This window comes from Pseudoliparis swirei, chromosome 20 (assembly GCF_029220125.1).
Source record: "Pseudoliparis swirei isolate HS2019 ecotype Mariana Trench chromosome 20, NWPU_hadal_v1, whole genome shotgun sequence".
Classification (NCBI taxonomy): domain Eukaryota; kingdom Metazoa; phylum Chordata; class Actinopteri; order Perciformes; family Liparidae; genus Pseudoliparis; species Pseudoliparis swirei.
Genome location: NC_079407.1, coordinates 9,869,356 through 9,889,614, shown reverse-complemented (window position 1 = coordinate 9,889,614; position 20,259 = coordinate 9,869,356). Strand labels below are relative to the sequence as shown.

At 40.6% G+C, this 20,259-nt stretch overlaps 2 protein-coding genes across 2 annotated transcripts; both read right to left on the bottom strand.

Annotated features, from left to right (window-relative positions):
* Positions 1 to 7,265: 7,265 nt before the first annotated feature.
* Positions 7,266 to 8,863, bottom strand: LOC130211158 (dual specificity tyrosine-phosphorylation-regulated kinase 4-like). The gene is made up of 2 exons (XM_056441818.1): positions 8,389 to 8,863; positions 7,266 to 8,287 (listed from the first exon to the last, which is right to left on the bottom strand). The coding sequence occupies exons 1-2, from the start codon at positions 8,590 to 8,592 to the stop codon at positions 8,225 to 8,227; spliced, it is 267 nt and encodes an 88-aa protein (XP_056297793.1). The 5' UTR covers positions 8,593 to 8,863; the 3' UTR covers positions 7,266 to 8,224.
* Positions 8,864 to 12,544: 3,681 nt separating this feature from the next.
* LOC130210572 (dehydrogenase/reductase SDR family member 13-like) lies at positions 12,545 to 17,437 on the bottom strand. The gene is made up of 5 exons (XM_056440996.1): positions 17,285 to 17,437; positions 14,836 to 14,954; positions 14,382 to 14,505; positions 13,772 to 14,098; positions 12,545 to 13,191 (listed from the first exon to the last, which is right to left on the bottom strand). The coding sequence occupies exons 1-5, from the start codon at positions 17,409 to 17,411 to the stop codon at positions 12,932 to 12,934; spliced, it is 957 nt and encodes a 318-aa protein (XP_056296971.1). The 5' UTR covers positions 17,412 to 17,437; the 3' UTR covers positions 12,545 to 12,931.
* Positions 17,438 to 20,259: the final 2,822 nt, after the last annotated feature.

Here is a 20,259-nt window from a genome sequence, read left to right as displayed (position 1 = left end):
CGTTTTGTTTAAAGGCAGGGGGTGGCGTTAAAACGGAATACACAGTTCAAGACTTTCAAAGTAAAGTATTTGTAGCCACACAGACTATTTTGTTCTCTTTGTTAATCGGGAATGTATCGAGATTGTTTGGAAAAAAATATTAACAAAACGTGGTGCTTTCACAAAAGTGGCTAAATGATATAATTTAAAACAACATTTTCGTTTCGCCAATATGATAAATAATTTGCTTTGAAAGTCAGTCCAACACCAACAGCTTTGCATCCGGTTGAGCTTCCCCGTTTAGCGTTTCTCTGCCGCCAGATGTCGCCCAACGCCATTCAATGTAACCCTCTGTTGTCAAAGAGAAAGTACATTTTGAACAGAGTACTGTATTCAAATATACTCTAGTTTGTACTAAAGCTAATACTAAAACTGTGAGAGAGTTGTATTGAAATTGTGTTCTTTTCTTATGGGCTTACTTTAACAATGTCATACATATAATGTAATTGAAGTGCATATAATTATCTTATAAACGTGATGAGAGAAAATGAGGTCAATTAGACATAAAAAGATGGAAAAATTAAAAAAATTAAAGTACTGTTTTACAACAGAGTCTAAAAACTGTGTCGCGTAGTTTTGTGGATATGAAGTAGTGTGTATATGCGCAGTGGACATGGAGAAAGTGCACAGGTGTAGTAATATGTGCATTGACTGTGTACTGAGGCATAGTGTACACAAAGCCAGGGCATTAGAACCATGATACCCATTGAATAATGTACTGACTGTCCACTGACTGCTCTGCAGAAGCATTTAGACCTATACATGTGTGTAAGAGATTGTGTAACTTTACTGGGATAGTATATTAGATTTAGAGTTACCTGACCATAACACAACACTTTCAATAAATGACTTAACACTAAATTACATTTATTTAGAGTTGCTTAATCGTGGCAGTGAAAGGAGGGTGTGATCTGAATCTCAATCTATGAACGCTGAAACAAGTCATATGGATTTACTGCAACTATTTGGATTTTACACTTGGATAAAGAACAAAGAACATCCCTTACAGTAGGCCTGGTGACTCAAACAGTAATGAGTCATGTAACTGGAGTTTCTAGAATAACTTTGTGAGCGTGTCTGATTCCACCTTTTGTTTATAGTATTAATAATATTGATAATAAATAATAATACATTGTATTCATCATAAAAGAGCAATACAAGGTTTATCATATATCCTTTGTACACATAAACCATTTGTATGCACCAGTGGTGGGCCGTCAGGGCCAGCAAGGCCTTCTCTGCTGGCCTAAACACAGAGCTGCCAACTTTTCAAAAAACCTTGGAGTGAGATTTTGTCAGGGGTGACCAAAATGTTGCCGCGCACGCAGCCACACACGTTGGTGGCTCAAATATCAGGAAATTTGAATTAATTTGGCGTTGTACCCATGTTGTACCCTGCAATCTGGCCTGGCAAATGTCTTTTACGAGGCATCTTTGCTACCTTAAAGAATTTAAATGTGTTTTAATAACTCTACTCTCATTTACAAAAACATGCCTAATTCTATTGCACAAATGTCCTGTCTTTATGTTACATTCTTTAGAATACATCTTACTTGTTCAAAGTACTGTTTGGAAATTTTTTTGAGAGGGTCCTTTTCCTAGGCCTGCAAATAAAGAGATAAATGCTATGTGGGCAGCCTTAATAAACAATGCTCTGATGTTTTGAGCATGCAGTATACCAAGAGGTTAACACGGTGCACTCTTGCTGCTTGTTATGACAGCTGAGTTTACCCACCCATGACTTTAGAGTAGAGACTGTGTCTGTCCCACGGCCACTTCAATTAAATAAATCAAAAGTAAGCAGAAGAGGAGTCGTACACAATAACCTTATACAAGTTAACACCATTATTTCAGCAGTGCAACAAAATAGGTCTATTAAATGTGGTCTCCTAAATATTCGATCTCTGTCATCTAAAGCTGTTGAGACTCCGCCCACTGTTGAGACTCCGCCCACTCCTCCTCCCCACCGCCATCTGCCTGATGGATCGTGGAGGTCTCCATCGTGGAATATGCCTACTATGAACTATTCATACACTCTGTCATATTCATTGAATGTATTTTAACTCTAAATCTGTCCTTCTGTACACATTACATCTATTGCATCTGTCCATCCTGGAGAGGGATCCTCCTCTGTTGCTCTCCTGCAGGTTTCTTCCCTTTTTTTCCCCCTGAAGGGTTATTTGGGAGTTTTTCCTGGTCCGATGTGAGGTTTTGGGGCAGGGATGTCTATGTGTACAGATTGTAAAGTACTCCGAGACAAATTTGTAATTTGTGAAATTGGGCTATACAAATGAACTGAATTGAATTGAATTCACCAGACAAAATCACACGCACAAACACAACATATTATTTCTTTCAAGATTTAAAGTTTAAGAGAGCGAGTACTTAATTAAACCACGTCATTAAAACATCATCAGAATATTTGAGGGTTGCGTGGCTTATCTCCGTTACTTTGCTCCGTGGGAAAATATGTTCCGCCATCCGCCACGGAATAATTAACCAATTTGTCTACGTTATACTTCTTGTGGAAATGCCACACACGTCGCAACATCTAGCGCCCCGGTGTGAATGACTTCCGCATCCAGCATCACGAGAGCAGCAACAGCCAATTAGATCCAACAGCGGAGCAGCTCAGCGCTGATTGGCTCTCACAACGCAGCGTTCTGGTTCTGTGCTGTGACGTCGATACTCGCTATAAGCTATAGTGACGTCACGGAGCTTTGATCCAGAGTGCGTAAATAGAGAGCAGACTCAAGCACTGTTCAGAGGTCTACTTGAGGATCTGGGAGAGTCCTGGGGAGCAGAATATGGTAACCAGGATGTGTACCCTGGATACTCGTAGACTGGGGGGGATAGAGCAGGCTCAAGCACTGATGGGTGGGGGGGGGTTCTCTGATATATATACACATGTACATACATAAATACATGGTGAACTAATCTTACATTAGGTTGTTCAGCTGTAGTAAGACGGCATTGAAGGCCTAGGTAGTAAATGCACGGCCCGCCAATGCTTTATTCACATACTACAGTCCTTGCTGTCAACTTATTGAAGCTACATTTCCTAGCTCCTAGAAACTGTAATAGGCCTACAATGCGGCACCATGGGTAAACAGAACCGCCATGTTTTCTTTTGACCTTTTGTCAAGCTCGTCTGAGCTAACAACGTGTTGACAGTTGTGAGATTGTTGATTTGAGTCATCTTAGCTAATAATCATTGCAGCACGAGTAGGCTAATGTTAGCTAGCATGACATTAGCTAGCCACAGTGGTGTATAAAGTACCCAAAAACCAAACTTAAGTCAAAGTAAAGACAACGTACTGGAAAATGACTCCAGTAAAAGTCACCTATGAGAATACTACTCGAGTAAATCTTAGATTATCTGATAATTACTGTAGCCTAAGTATTAAAAGTAATTTTTCTGATATTAAATGTACAGTAAATGATTCAATTCAAGTCATTTTATTTGTATAGCCCATGTTAATAAAAAAGTCAGAATTTTGAGAATTATTAAGTTTATTCTTTTAAGTGCTGTGTCCACCATGACCAAGGACAATGAAATGTTTTTTAAATTGTGTTGGCTGTGATCCATCCAGAAGTGACAATGTTCAACTTAATATATTGTACATTAGTATACTGTTCTACTATGAACTTATCATAATTGTCATAAAAGCAATATGACACTGAAGGAGTTTATAAGTATGCTCATTCCGACTAGAGGATGTAGAGGGCAAATGTATATCAAATATCAACATGATGCATCAGGTCAGGGTTTTGAGAAAGGACACCTGCCTTGTAAACTATGGGCCTGATTTAAACACAGTAGGCAAATGTTTTGCTCAAGCTGAATCTGCAATTTGGTGACTGCTCACATCATAACTCGATCTGATCATCCACAAAATTACTCAAATATTAAAACATAATCAATACTAAAGCAGCACCGAAAGTAAGAACCCAATCATTACTTGAAACTGACAATTACATTTGATCCTTAAGTACAATACATATTAAGTAGTATTCTCATAGGTGACTTACTAAAGTAATTTTCCAGTAAGGTATCTTGACTTTTACTCAAGTACTGCTTTTGGGTACGTTATACGCCACTATCTAAATGTAATATACTATCCCACTAAAGTTGCACAATCTCCTACACGTGTATAGTTCTAGTTGCTTCTGCAGAGCAGTCAGTGGACAGTCAGTAAATGCCTTTGGTTGTTCAATCTCAGATGACGACATTTAAAGTAGGAAAGTGAGCCTTTGTTTTCAGTTGCACTGTCTCCAATTGCGTATTTTCGATTTAATTTTTACTATAATCTTAACAGACCAAGGCCCTTTCCTCCGAGCTACGCGATCGTGCAACAGTGCTGATGATGAGATCTGAGTTGGTTCATATTTTTCATAATTTAAAGGAATAGTTGTGGCTCACTCGCACCACAACCTCACGTACCACTGCTGTTTTAAATGTTTGTGTTAAAGGGGGGCAAGCCTGAACTTCAATGAGGCAAAAGTTCCACAAAAAAAGGCAAAAGGGTAAAGGCGGAGAATGGGGCGTCAGGGCAGGCAGGGTCAGAACAGGCAGCATACACGATAGCAACATAAAAGATAGGACAAAAGACAACAATCCAGCAAGAGATAAGGGAAAGAGTGGCACAATATATAGGGGGGAAACGGGTGTACGACATGGAAACAGTAATGGGACGAGTGGCTGAGGGCAGGTGCAGGGAATGAAACAATCAAGGAGACAGACAGAGGAGACAAAGAACATAGCCTTACAATTTCTGCTAATATTACAAGTACTGCTATTACTAGTCTCATTCGATGTATGTCATATATGTTATCATTATATGTTGTTCATTCTGTACACATACACGCCATCACACTTCTGTCTATCCTGGGAGAGGGATCCTCCTCTGTGGCTCTCTCTGGTTTCTTCCTCTTTCCTTGGGGTGTTTTCCCTTTTCCAAAGCAACGGTCTAAGGACCGAGGATGTCTAATGATGTACACATTGAAAAGCCTACTGAGGCAAATTTGTAATATTGGGTTATTCAAACACAGTTGAATTGAATTTAAGTCTATGTTGGTATGTGATGCGTAACTTTGTTGTTTCTATTTCCCGTTTGGTATTTCTGTGTGGCTGGATGACTTTGATAGCAAGTTGAAAAAAAAGAGTGAATGAAAGTTGTTTTCACATCCAAACAGTGTTTTGCAGTGGACTCAACTTGCTGTGGATGTTGCATCAGAACGTGTTGTTACAGCTAATCATTTATTAGTTTAAATTACCATTTCAAATGAAAGATTATTCCGAGTTTGAAAATCAGGGTACCAACCCATTAGATGAATATTTATTATTTTCATTGTCACTATGTCATGTCAGTACAGTTACTTCTTTGTTGATTTTATCACTTTCTTGTTTTTCTGTCAACTTAACTCCAGGGAGATATGTTGTTGATGTTATATCATAATCATGTGCTGCCATGGAATTATGTCAAGAGCCAATGGCTTATCAAAGTCCCAATGTTGAACCAGTAACTTGCTCAGTGCCCCAAATTATTTTAAACGTATAGTCGCCCCTAATGACCCCTGTCACCTCCCACTATCTACAGACTCAGTAGACACATCCCATAATATACCCAGAAACCCTAAAAACAACCAGCAAAAAGTGTTTTACATTCACATAGCCCTGATTGCCCTGGAGAGCAGCACTCCCTGCCAGAGGAGAGTAAGCAGCCCTGGAGTCAGGTAGGTAATGTCAGTTTGACCAGCATGTCTTTAACACAAGAGAAAGTTACATGTTGAGAATAACACAATTATTACTAACATCAGGGTGGGCAGACACACCTCCAAATCCCTCACCCTGAACACAGGATCCCCCCAGGGTTGCGTCCTCAGCCCCCTACTGTACTCCCTGTACACACATGACTGTGTGGCCAGGTTCAGCTCCAACACCATCATCAAGTTTGCGGATGACACAGTGGTGGTGGGCCTGATCTCCGACAACGACGAGAAGGCCTACCTGGAGGAAGTTGCTGATCTGTCACTCTGGTGCCAGGACAACAGCCTCATCATGAATGTCACCAAAACTAAGGAGCTGATTGTGGACTTTAGGAGGGTACAACAACAGAGGACGTACTCACCACTGGGGATTAACGGGACTACTGTGGAGAGGGTGAGCGGGTATAAATACCTGGGAGTCCACATCACCGAGGATCTGACATGGTCAACAAACACAGACACTCTGGTGAGAAAGGCAAGGCAGCGCCTCTACCACCTCAGGCAGCTGAGGAAATTTAAAGTTTCCCAGAGGATCCTTCAGTCCTTCTACTCTGGAGCTGTAGAGGCGTCCTGACAGGAAGCATCACAGCCTGGTTTGGCAACTGCTCCGCTCAGGACAGGAAGGCTCTGCACAGAGTAGTGCGTTCGGCTGAACGCACTATTGAACTACACTCCCCACCCTGCAGGACTTGTACACCAGGAGGTGCAGAACCAGAGCCGGCAGGATCATGAAGGATCCTCACCACCCCAACAACAGACTGTTTCAGCTGCTGCGGTCAGGCAGGCGCCTCCGTAGTCACGCTGCAAGAACAGAGAGACTGAGACGGAGTTTCTTTCCTCAGGCCATCAGGATTGTGAACTCCGACCTCACCAGGACCCCCACATAGACCCACACAACTGCCCCTCTTAGGCACACACACACACACTTACTGTAAATATTGTGTTGTTTTTTATTTGTAAATAGTGTGTACTTGTTGCCCTTGCACATTCCTGCTGAGCATTGCCACTTTCATTTCACTGCACACCCTGTGTGTGTATGTGACAAATAAAACATCTTGAATCATCTTGAATCTTGAATCATTAACACCAGCAGCTATAACTCTCCTCAAGGATACATTCATAACTGCAAAACCACCTTGGCAAATGTTATTAGTCAAGATTTCAAGCGTTCCAAAGTGTTAAGTACAACCCCATCCTTCAGAGAATTTAACATAGCAGACCAATTTAATTGCCTGTTGATGTACTAAAAGATGTATGGAATCACGCTGAAGCTCTTTTTAAAAATCTCTTTTCATAAATATCCAAGCTTGCTTTGTGTATGTCAAGTCTTTGTTAGGTGTTTAGTTAGGGGTCAATGTAGTTTAAAGTTCCTGCCGGCGCTGTCAGGACTGGACTAAAATGAGGACTCAGATGCAGAAAAATAGAGCGTATAAGCCCACTTTATTGATTTCCGATCCTCTTTGAAAAGTTATCAAAATAAATGGGCTATGAAAAAAACTCTAAATAACTAGGGCCTGGCAAGATAACTTGCGAAAGAAAAACTTCCTGATAATGACGATCTAATCCAAACACAAAATCACTCCAAACGGAAGGAGAGCAAAACAGCTGACAAAAAAGAAAAAGCACACCTAAAACTGGAGGCTCTACAAAACTATCTAGGTCTAATCTAAACACAAAATCCCTCCACACGGGAGGACAGCTAAACTAGAAACTTTACAAACGAAAAATCAATCTCAAGGAGGAAACAGAAAGCAACTTACGTGATTTGGCAATACACTTGGAAAAAGAGACTATGGCTGTGGCAAAGGGCTTAGGTGCACGGACAAGGACGAAACACTTTGGCACAAGACAAAGGGGAAACACAGACTATAAGCACATGCGGGTAATGGGGAACAGGTGGAAACAATCAGGGATCAGGGGAGACAATCAGACCGGTGACACATGAGGAAGGGCAAGTGACCTGAAACGAGAGGGAGAGTTAGGCTTTTAAAATAAAACAGGAATTTACGAGACAAAAACCCAAGACAAGACAAACCTCCCGCCTGTGACAGGCGCTCCGACACCAACCTCCATCGAAGTTGATGTTTGGCAGCATTAAACCCTAAACTGTTTTTTTCCATTCCTTTAAAATAAGCCTAAAACACCTTTTCAAGGCACACCAAGATATCGGCATTTTTTACTTAAGACGGAAAAAACATAAATAATTAGACATATTTGCTGGCTGATTTAAAGTGTTGCAACAGCAGCCCGTGGATATTTATTGATATCATAATGTGTTTTGGATTAAACAATTTACTGGATTGGATCGTCTGGACCTTTTCCAATGTAACAAGACCGTTTTTGTGAGAATGTTATCGATCGGTGGTTTACTTTTGTCCAAGTGCTTAAACTCCAGACAGATGAAGGTGAACACCTTTTACCATTGCACCAGGTTGCTCTTGTCAGAGTCCAGCAGTTGGAGTTGAAACAGGACATCCACCTGGTGATACACAACAGGCCACAGACAGATGTTATATCGACTCGACCCACAGGAACAAACCATCATATGTCGAATTGTATCGTATACATTTCTTCTCCTACCTCTCCTCTGGCCTGGTCGACTAAAGAGCAATAGTTTTGCATAATTTTCATGGCTACCGTCTTGTTGCCTGCGATATTCCTGCACTTGGCAACCATGCCGAAGGTACCTTGCCCGAGGACGGACTCCACCAGGTAGCTGTAGGTACCCGAACTAAGCAAGTCTCCAATGAACACCCGGTTCTCATTGGATGGGGCTTCAGCCATGGTTAAACCCACCAGAGGTGACACCTGGTGCCAGGAACTCAAAGCTGAGAGGAGTGCAGATGTGGACACGACATTTAGTGACAATGTAACGCTACAATGGTAATAATTCGATGAAGATTATGATACGAGAACAAGGTACTCACCGAGTTTGGCAGATGTCGTCACTTGGATTTGTTGGGATTTTCTCCGGCAAATGTTGGAAATAAATGCGTGTATATCACAAGTTCGGACGGATGTGAGTTGGTTGAAGATTCAAAGTTCAAGAGTGAAGGTTTGGAGGTTCAGGTAAAAGGTTGTTGCTCTCTCTGTGTTTCTGAAGGGTCTGATCACCAACATTGGGGGCCTCCAGCTTGGGCGTTCTACATTCCGTTCTATGGTTCCATTTCACAGCTTCACATTCTAAACTCACCTTTGATCATAATCTGGCTCTGAATGAACATAATGGTTAAATTAAAGGTTATTATATTCATTGTATCATAAGCCAGACTTGGTGGATTCAACCCTTTACTCCTACAGAACACACACATTTTAGAACCATGAAATCTGCCTCAATTCTTTGACAAAAACAATAATACTTGTAGAATATCTGCATTTTGGACACAATCAACACATGTTTAACAGACAATTCAGATCTATACATAGTATACATATATTTAATGTATTAAAAGGCCTCTAATGTACCACAATTATCAATGGGGCCTCCAATTTAACATTGTTGTAAGCACTAACCTGAGTTTTAAGTGCACTGAAAGCAGCAGAAACGTCACTTGAAGTTTTCGCTTAGCGGTAGCAGAATTTGTGAAACCTATATTAACATATCTCCACCTTTTAAATATTGTGATATTGTAAACAGATAATTCGCTCTTTATACATCCAGCAGTGAGTGACATTTTCATTTTTTGTATATTATAAATATGATAATATTGTCATAATATGATAATACTATGCTAGAAGTTACACATTTGGCTTATTCCAATTACTAAGAAAGCACACTTTGTTATTACTATGCTATATTACTTTGTACACTACATACTATTGCCCATTAAAATATTATAAATGTATTACCAGGCCCTCGACCACAAGTCGAGGGCCTGTTAATACATTTATAATATTTTAATCTAGTTGCATTATATTGGAGAGAAGACAGACACCTCTATGGACGATATCTAAGAGACACAACTCACACCTAAACAATCTAGATTGATAAATAATGCCTACAAGTAAAATGGAAAAATATTTTTTTCTTTTATTTGGGCTCCCGAAATCCGTGATTTCAAAGCCTTGTCCGGCTGTTTACTGATGTCATGTTTAATGAACAGAGAGAGGGAGATATATACATGCAGGCATCTTCTTTGTGTTATATGTTTAGACAATTTCGAAAGTATGTTGAAAGTATGTTTAGAAATGTCACGAGAATTCACAGCTATAAAGTAGCAGCTAAACTATGCTAACAATGCTAGCACTCTGTGTCATGCTATCCTTATGCCTCATTGTTTTATGTGTTATGTATCTCTTTGTTTGTCTGTTCCAGTCTTATAACAATCAATCTTGTAGAAAATGGACAACATGGCTCAGCTAAAATAGTTTTAATTTACAGTAAAGTAACATCACAAGTGATTCAAACTAGAGTTTCTAGTCTCATTTTCAATAACACATTTTCGCTGCTTATGAATTTCCTCTTGGCTGTTGATGTCTATCAATATCGCTCATTTTGAAAATGACATAAGAGGGCAATACGGATCCGTATCAGACCGGCGAGGAGGGCAATACGTGGCTGGCAACATTAGTCACAAAGTTTGACATGGCTCTTTGCTTGGGCCAATTTTATTCACCTCATATGTGCTTCCTTTAGGCAATATTATCAGAAAACACTCAATAAAATCCTTCTACTCAACTACAAAGCCTTAATTGTTGATGCACCATAATTTCTTAAGGACTTGATAGTACCATATTAACCCACCTAAGAGCTTATAGTGCCATATTCCCCCCTAGAAAGCTCATAGTACCATATTACCTCACTAGAGAGCAACTGTTGCTCAGTGGTGAGCAGAGCCGTCCTTCAATCAGAAGATCAGCAGTTCGATCCACAAGCCCATATCGATGTGTCCTTCGGCAAGACACATGAGCCTAAACAAATTGCTCCCATAGCTGTGTATGATGTGTGAGTGTGTATGAATGTTAGTTACTGCTGATGTGCAGGTGGAACCTCAGCCCTTCTAATCAGTATATGAATAGATAAAGAATAGGTCCATTTAGCATTTAGTAACATATTACCCCACTATAGAGAGCTTATAATACCATATTACCTCACTAGAGAGCTACGCTCTCTGAATATAGGGCTACCTGTGGTTCCTAGAATCTTAAAATGAAATGCCCCTCTTATTTGGATCCAGTTTCCACATTCAGTAAGGGTGGCAGATACACTCAGCACATTTAAGAGTAGACTTCAGACTTTCATATTAGATAACACACTCAAAAAAACGATTCAAGCCCTTCTTAGAGGTGACACATTTAAATATTGTTTGATACATTTAAATAAATCAATTACAAAACGAAGATATTTATATTGAATGGGTGTAACACAAAATGTATGAATACTTTCATTTATTAGATTTATTTAGGTTACACTCACAAAAACGATTCAAGCCCTTCTTCGAGGTGACACATTTAAATATTGTTTGATACATTTAAATAAATCAATTACAAAAATAGATATTTATATTTTATAGGTGTAACACAAAATGTATGAATACTTTCATTTATTAGATTTATTTAGGTTAGATGGTGTGCATATCAACTAAAAATGAATGTGTTTCATTGAGGACTATCCTTTGCGCCTGCGCCAGCTGAAAATCAGTTGTTTACATGAGGTGAAGAGACTTTCAGGGCTGTACGGTGGTGTAGTGGCTAGCACTTTCGCCTCAAAGCCAGAGGTCCGTGGGTTCAATTCCCAGTTGGGGCGTTCCTTCTGTGTGGAGTTTGCATATTTTGTTAGTTAGTTAGTTTATATTTTGAGTTGGACAAACACAAATTAATTTAATTTAATGAATATCGTTATTTTATTTGAGATGTATTTGATACAAATGAGTTGGACAAACTTAATTACATTTTATTGCACTGATGTGCTAAATTTGAGTTGGAGTTGCATATAATTATTGGATGGAAAACCTGCCAACAATTTAATTGAGTTCATCCAATGAGTCATATCTTTGAGTGCACTAATAGTTAGGGATGGTTGAGGTTTGCCTTGGGACAGCCCCCTGATGAACATAAATATTGAATATGTTTTTTTGTCTTAGCCGCCTAAAATTGCCTTAATAGTTCCCCCTTTAAATGTTTAAAAATAGCAGCCAAAGCAGTGTGTTTCCCCTGGATGTGTGACATTTTGTATTCACATGTAACGCATGTAGACTTAGAAAACTATTTGCTAGGGACCTGCTCTAATTCCTCTCGGTCACTCAGCTGCATCGTCAGATTGTACTGTAGATCTCATTGTTAACATGAGAGACAATTTCAGATGATGTCTCTTTGTGGGAGGTCCTGGACGGTCCTAAAAGGCTGCACACCCTGTTTCTCTGGTTATTTCTTAGATCCATGGCACTGTCTGTAGCAGACTGTAGTGGTGCAGAGAAGACTTTGTGTCTGCTGGAGACATTGGCATCTGTAAAAGAATGTGGTGGTCTGAATAGACTGTGGCTGTCGGTAGTAGACTGGTTTTGCTGGTAGACCGTTTCTGAAGTAGGTCAAACCAAAAAGTAAACAGGGCTGTTAGAACAATTGCTGCTGGCCAGCTGAAGCTCATGAGCTTATTGATGATGGGTTATTTCTAGGTTTTTGGGAAGTTTTTCCTAATCCGATGTGAGGTCCTTGGACAGGGATGTCGTATGTGTACAGATTGTAAAGCCCTTTGAGGCAAATTTGTAAAGTGTGATTTTGGGCTATACTAAATAAATTGAATTGAATTGAATGATTTAAAACAAGTTTTTTAGAATAATGTTTTTATTTATATTTGCCACCAATCATCCTAATACAACTAATTAAATTCAGGGGATTTCTGACATTTTAACAAGCTGTTACAAATTCAATTATTACCGTATCCTTGATTACACACCTTATGCATATAACATGCAAACTATTCTCCGACAGATTCTTCAGCACCGCTGGAAAAAACTATTGTCATGGCAAGTCCAAGAGACTGGCAAGCCTTTATATTACATTTCTTACCTATAATTGCCTGCTAGCCCATGTTCTTATGTTATAAAATTGTATTTCATAACATAATAATTCATGTTTAACAGAACAATAACAACCCAATATCATGATGTTCATGGAAACCTTTTCATGCAAGACCAGAGAGTCTCTCACTGAGCTCCCACAGCTTCTTTGCTGCAGCGTCATCCTTGGCCTTAGCATAGACTTCTCTCACAGTGCAGTTGGAGAAGTAACGTCCGTTGAGAGGTTCGATCCCCTCCTCGACAGCACAGTGCAGGGTGGTCTGGGCTCCCTGAATGCTGTCTTTGAAGAAAAAGGCGGTCACAGGCTTCAGGAACATTTGCATTATTGAGGGTGTGTTCCTTGCCAGCTCAGTGTTGATTGCTCCTGTGAAAACATAGTAATGTAGTTTAGTTGCCTGATCATCAGCGGTTATTGTAAAAATAACTATTCATTTTGTTTTCATGTTGTTTAGACCAGCGGCCTTCAACCACCGGGCTGCGGACCGGTACCAGTCTGTGGGTCCTTTAGTCCCAGACCGCACAGAAAGATATTTCAAAAAAATATATATTTGATTGATTATCAAGATCTGCTAATCAATCTTTTTTTCTTTTTTTTAAATCACCAGATACATTCGTCTGTGCGCTCGTCTTGGTCACGTTATACTTTACCCCATAAATTAACACGCATGCAAGAATATATGAAAAACAGACATCTTCAAAGAGCTTCTTTGGAAAGGGGAAAAGGCCCAATGAGGAGACAGAAGAAGAAGACGAGTCAGGTAATTCTCATGCATTATATGTAATGATAATTCAGTGTAATGGTGAGTTAGATTTTTAGATTTGTTTCAATGCCGGTCGTATCATTTTATTTCATCATATTGATCTGCCACAACTTGAAGGCCGGTCCGTGAAAATACTGTCTGACACCAAACCTGTCCGTAACGAAAAAAAGGTTGTGGACTGACCCGGATGGAGGCAGTAGCTGGTGACCTTGGTTCCCTGCAGTTTCTTGGCCAGCTCATGGGTGAAGAGTACGTTGCACAGCTTGCTATCGGAGTAGACCTGAAAAACCTCCATGGCAGAGTTCCCCAGTCCCAGGGCTTTATGGGAGTTCAGGCAGTCAAAATCTATTTTTCCAAAGTTGTGTGCCATAGACGACAGGATAACCACTCTGCTAGGTTCACACTCCTTCAGCCGGTCCAGCAATAGGTTTGTTAATAGGAAGTGACCAATGTGGTTGACGCCAAACATCATCCCCAGACCGTCCTCTGTTCGACCCTGAAGGAAAATACCTAAAGCAAAAACATGGAGAAAGCTTAATCCTGTTTCCAGACAATGGCAAACCAAGCAAGGCTTTAAACTATTCAATAATCTGTGGAAGAGTATAATGATTCCTTGAGAGTTTCATATTTAAAAAAACACAAATGGTGATAAGATCATGTTGTAAACGAGCCAAAAGTTTTATGATCTGAACAACTTTACATCAATGTAAAACTGACAGTGAATACCTCAAAATTGTTTGGAACAACTGTTTGTGGTTCCTTAGGAATAATAGAAATATCTGAACAATCTAACCTGCATTGTTGATGAGAATGTCCAGTCTGGGTTCAGACTTCAGGAAGGTTTCAGCAAAGCTACGGACAGACTTGAGACTCCCCAGATCCAACGGCATGAACACCACCTGATTACTGCCACTCTCCTGTGGGACAAATCAAGCCGTATTTCCACTGAATGAGAAGCTGATTATAGCAGGTCGTGTGTGTGCCTGCGTGGGTGCATCTGTGAGTGAGTGAACTCCTCTGTGTCTGTCCACAGCTAATCTCCCTTTTGACTGCAGCAAACAGCGTAACATGTGTGCATGTCCAGTTATGACTGTGTGCTTAAGCCTTCTCGTGGTTGCAATTACTCCCATGTTCTCGAAACACCTTTTATTGCCTCAATATATCATTAGAAGCAAGTAACTCTCAGCTTGCATGACAGAAAGCCTTCTCTTGGTGGAACACGCAGAGCATGGTAGATGTCTACTCGCCTTCTTGACTTCCTCAAGAGCAGCCTCCCCTCTCTGCTTGCTGCGGCAGGCCAGAATCACTCTGGCTCCTCTTTTGGCCAGATCTATGGCTGTAGTTTTCCCAATACCTGTGTTGCTACCTGGAGATATAAAACAGGTGATCTATGTTTAATGCAAGTCCAACACACAGATGTTGCTTCTTTCAATTGATGCGCTTGTATTTGGAATATACCTATTCCTGGTGCAAGGATGATGGACCTGTTTCATGATGAAAGTGTTAGGATCTCTGTCTGCCCCTGCTGTTTTTCTCCTCTGTTGTCCCCTTACCTCCTCTCCTCATGTGTGTTGTCGTTGTGCCATGTGCTTTTGTTTATGTTTTCGTCTCACCCCGCAGTTTCCCTCCTCCGAACTCCGCCCACTGCCACGCCTCCCTCCAGAAGAGCCAGCTGGAGCGCATCTCACCTGATCATCTCCAGCTGGCTTAAATACCCCGGTCCTGCTCTTGCTCACTGTCAGGTCGTTGGTTTACCAACCCGAAGCCAGTCCGTACGTCCACTCGCCCTGTGAATTTTTCTTCCCGTCGTTACTCCGTAACCTGTACTTTGTTTTGTTTTCGCTCAGTGTAGAGACACGGTCGTGGTCACTTGAGTGAGGAGCCAACTTTAACTGTTTTTCCTTTTTTTTGAGTGTTCGGTCGAGCTTCCCTCCCGACCTCGGAGCGAGAGACTTTGGTCCGAGACCCCTGCATTTTTGGAATAAAGAGCTCTGATTCTATTAAAGCTGTTGTCAGTCTGCGTTTGGGTTCAATCTCCTTACCCACTCATAACATAAAGTTATGTTAATTTAAATTAATCATGTAACTAATAGACCACCTGATGTTGGAATGCCATGAAGTTGTACTGGATTAAATGTGGTTACAAATGCACAGTGAGTTTAAGAGTTATATGGCAGTGTGTTCAATGTGGCACACCCACAAGAACAAGACATCCAATTACAGAAAAAGTGTGTGGCATGTCCAAAAACGACAAACAAACTATAACTGGATATTCTAGTCGGCGGAGAATAGTGTTTATACTGTACGAGTTGAGTTGCTGAGTCAGGATAGAGGTCTCTTGATCCGAACCTTTAATGAAGGCTCAGTATGCATTAAGCCATAAAACAGGGTTGAAACTGAGAGAAAGGAACATATGAAATAATTACAAAACAATTAATGTCATGTATTTTACATAAGCCCAGACCTTTGTGTTGTCATGGTACTTCACAAAAATCTTTTCTATCAAAGTGATGAACTGCTCTCTTATCTCTGGCCCAGAGTTATGAGGAGAGAAGTGTACTTTGTGACTGCGTGTGTTCTCGTGGGCTAAGAATGGTTGGACGATCGTTCTCCAGCACATTTGTCTTGAATTTCTTCACATTTGGCCTATGTGCACTTCCAAAAACACACCATTGCCACCCAGATGTATCCTGTTCCCAACAGGAGCACCTTGACAGCAACAGAAGTATGTTGTCAACTTGGTCAGGCTTTGGAAAGTGGACAGCTACACACACAGGGATGTAACAACCCACAAGCCACCGCTCTGTATCAAAGAGATACTAAAGAGTGCTACATACCTCGCACCGCTGTAACAAAGTAGCGATATTTGACCTGCACATCCCGCTTATTGATATAGGGTAACAACCCCAAGTGGGGCCTAAATGCTCTTAACATTCCAACTACAGTAAAACAAAAGAGAAATTCCAGGCAGAAGGCTGGGCTCTCTGTTTCTACAGAGAACCCAGCCCAACACACTTTGTGATTTATTTTTTATTTTTTAAATGGTTTATTTAATAAGGGACAGTGCACATTGATAAAAACATTGCAGTGAATGTGCCAGAGTTAGCCAAGAGGCTATTTTTCATCTGTAGTCCCAAGTTAGCCCCATCCAGATGTAATCCACCTGTGTATCGGTGTAATCACCTTGTTATCCTTGTGTATTCATTCAGTGTGCTACAGGTTCAGTGTCTGGTCGTTAGTTACTGGTATTTCTCATGTCATCCTAGTTTGTCCTCAGTTTAGTTTTTCGCTCTTTTTTTACTTTGCACTTAGTTTTGCCACACCCTGCTCACTTCTTTTGTTTCCTGACAGTTTGTTCCAAAATCTTTTTGTTATGAAAGCTCACCATTTCTATATTATACCTGCCTGCTTGGTGTCTTGCATTTGGGTCTCTGAAATCTGAATCCATAACACAGGATCCCTCAAAGAGCTGCAAAATGTGTGAAAGCTGCACCAATAACTTCTTAATTCATAAAGTTTTGTTTTCATACAGAGTTGCAATCTATATCAAGCTGAAAATGGCATTTTCTTCATACCCATTTAGTTGGAAGTAGTGAACACATTGTCGATATTGTCTGTAGAAAAAGGTTGTTGGATATGACTACTGCCACTCTGATGACCAACAGCAGCCTCAATAAAAAAAGAGCATTTACTTACCGGTCACAATTACAGTTTTCCCATGCAGCTTTGTTTTACTTGTGCACCGCTTCCCTTTTACCACCACATGACGGAAAATGTAAGCAAGTCCTACAACAACACCCACGACCAGCAGAAGGGTAGACATAGTTAAGCCCCAGTTTCTCACACCAGACTGGCTGCCTGGTGAAAGTCCAAGTGATTTGTGCATTGAAAAGAACAACACCCATTTCCTATCTGGGCAGGACAATGTGCTCTCTGTAATCAGGTGATACATGTTTGAGCAAGTTATGATAAAGTATTGGACCTTTTCTCCACATAAAGGAAAGCTTAAAATTAGGCAAATCCGATTTTGTGATATTGGGCTCGATAAAATAAACTGAAAAATAAAATAAACTGAATACCCCATATTGTGGATAGCCTTCGTGGCCATGAGCAAAAATATGTGTTGTACAGTCAAAATGTCTTGCAAAAGAGTTCACCTCCTCTTCCTCCCAGCCAGTATAATATAACAGGAAAGCAGCACCACCTACAGTTGCAGACCTGCAAATGTAGACATGAAGCTGCTGTTTTTGCTGCTTCTTAATGTTATTGCATATTGAATGATTTGATACGCATCTATGTGGCTCTTTTTGATTGTAGGATCTCTGATGGCATGTTTAGCAGGATCGGGAATCTCCATATAAATATCTATATGAAATCCAATCAGTGAAACTTAAAGATGCTCGAAACAATAGTTTGATTTTGCATAACATGACACAAACGTTGATTGAATCTCACCACTCTCCTCAAAAAAACCCAGCAGACAGACACATTTAGCTACACGGCGACCATTGAGGAGCATTCAGCACATTATGGATTTACACTGATCATGCATGGACAGAAAAATGACTACGAATGAATGCTAACGTTGACCTGTGTCAATAGAAAAACTGTTGGCTATACAACAACATGTTGACTGTATGACATGAAAAATGTCAGTTCAAATGGTAATGTACTTGTTCTAGTCCAATGACTCAAACCTCTTTAACACTAATAGTCATCATTCACCCATTCATACAATGATGGGAGGAGCTACCATGCGAGGTGCCACCTGCCCATCAGGACTAACATATGTTCATACAGCATTCACACCGATGGCATAGATACGGGAGCAAAGTGGGACTCTTCAACCAAGGACACATAGACATGGACTAGCGGAGCTGGGGATCGAACCACAGATCCTCTGATTAAATGACTCCAGTGGAACAATAATTGTGCTGGCTCTGTTAGCCATTTGGGACCTGTTACAGGACGCTAGTGGAGCCGTGGCTTAGAGGCACAGCGGCCACAGACGGTAGAACCGTGCACGTTCACGCTTCTGGGAATGTTTCCAAAAGTTTGATCCTCGTGATGGGCCCCGCCAGCCACTTCTACCATCGTGGTTTCTCAAAATAAACTGGAGAATTGGATTTGTGGTCTTGTTATTAGAAGGCTAGAGCCAGTCACACAGCAGCTCTATGGCATGTTGATATTACATAGAAAATGAGCTTTGCCGCTTCCCGAACAGTTGTCAAGGTTTCTTTGTCATCGTAACCAAAGTTGCTGTTGCATTCTGAAACATAGGAAAATACACCTAACAAGAAACTCAACAACATCATGTGTGGAGGGAGGAGGACGAACTGAAGCTGCTCTGAAGTCTGCTGGTTCATCAGCTGATACGTCTGCATCTCTTTCCAGATGACAGCAGGTGAACAGGTTGTGGCTCGATGGGTTTAGTCTTTTCATCTTCACAGGCTCCTCTCGTCACTAACATCACTGATGCTCAGTAGATGGTACCAATGAGGTTCTGGTTGGTTTTAATCACCCTGTAATGATTGTATTCAGAATGCTTTTTATTGCTCATCTGTCAAAATTGAAAAGAACTTGGCAAGGGAATCTGCTCTTAAACCAGGATAGCGATAAGTGATGCCTATGTTTGGGAGGCTGTTTCACAAGAACATATATTTGGTTTAATTGTAATTAAATGGGGGAGAAGGGGTCTATTCCTTCTGTTAACTGTTTTCAAGGAACCCACAATTGTTGTTTATATCCCAATATGTACTGATCTAGTATGTTTTCCAGGATCAACTTTGCATAATTTAGTATTTCAAACAATACAGTATGGATGTTTTTGTATGGTATTCCAGCACCAGGTTGTGCCTTTGAGTAGGTTTAAAGAGTTTTGTATTGAACAAGAGCATCAGGGCCATTTGGAACAGTCAGTTTACATCCGACTGGATTGTTCTTGAGTCTTGCTCAAGGAGAAGCCTTATTCTGAAATGTGCAAGGTGGCGTGTTGCTGAAGACAACGATGCAAACATAAATGCTGGCCAGGCACAATTTTGTGTTGGAGTACAGAGAGGGTAGCTTAGTGTTATTTAGCACAATTTTCAAAGTCATAGCTAAATATTGACAGGATTTTAAAAAACTATATTAGGTCTTTCAATTTGATGGCCTATTCCTGTGGTTGCTGCGACCCCAATGCCGGAGGAAGAATGCTAAATTAAGTGTAAATTAAGAGTGGGACCTGTTCCTGCCCAATATTCACAGTTCACAACGAGGCATCTCCGTGAACGAGACTTGGACACAAAAACAAACAGACCAGACCAAGCAAAGGAAAACATGTTAATTCTCTGAGGGTTTTTTCTGTTATGCTGTCAGGCACTTAACATAACATAATGTGGGGGAGACAAGCACTAGGGATACAATGTTACATTGACACTGAGCAGTTGCCCTTCTTGCTCTTTTCTGTGGTTTACAGCTTCATCCCTCAATACTGGAGCAATTTAGAAAATTATTGAAGATCCACCACCTGAAGATGGATGGCCTCTCCACACATCTATACATGCTGGCACACCAACATCAGAGCTTCTTTTTAACTTATATACTGTGTTGTATTTCACAGGGAAATTGAATATTTGATTTAAATCAAATGTGTCACTAGATGCCGAAAATTTTAACAGAAGGAGCAAGAA

Excerpts from the sequence above, each read along its gene's own strand:
- LOC130211158 (XM_056441818.1), bottom strand. The coding sequence starts at position 8,592 with ATGGCTGAAGCCCCATCCAATGAGAACCGGGTGTTCATTGGAGACTTG. Across the intron at positions 8,288-8,388 it reads TCGACCAGGCCAGAGGAGAG|GTGGATGTCCTGTTTCAACT; the intron begins GTAGGAGAAGAA and ends GTGTATCACCAG.
- LOC130210572 (XM_056440996.1), bottom strand. The coding sequence starts at position 17,411 with ATGTCTACCCTTCTGCTGGTCGTGGGTGTTGTTGTAGGACTTGCTTAC. Across the intron at positions 14,955-17,284 it reads GAAAACTGTAATTGTGACCG|GTAGCAACACAGGTATTGGG; the intron begins GTAAGTAAATGC and ends TTATATCTCCAG. Across the intron at positions 14,099-14,381 it reads CATTCTCATCAACAATGCAG|GTATTTTCCTTCAGGGTCGA; the intron begins GTTAGATTGTTC and ends TTTTTGCTTTAG.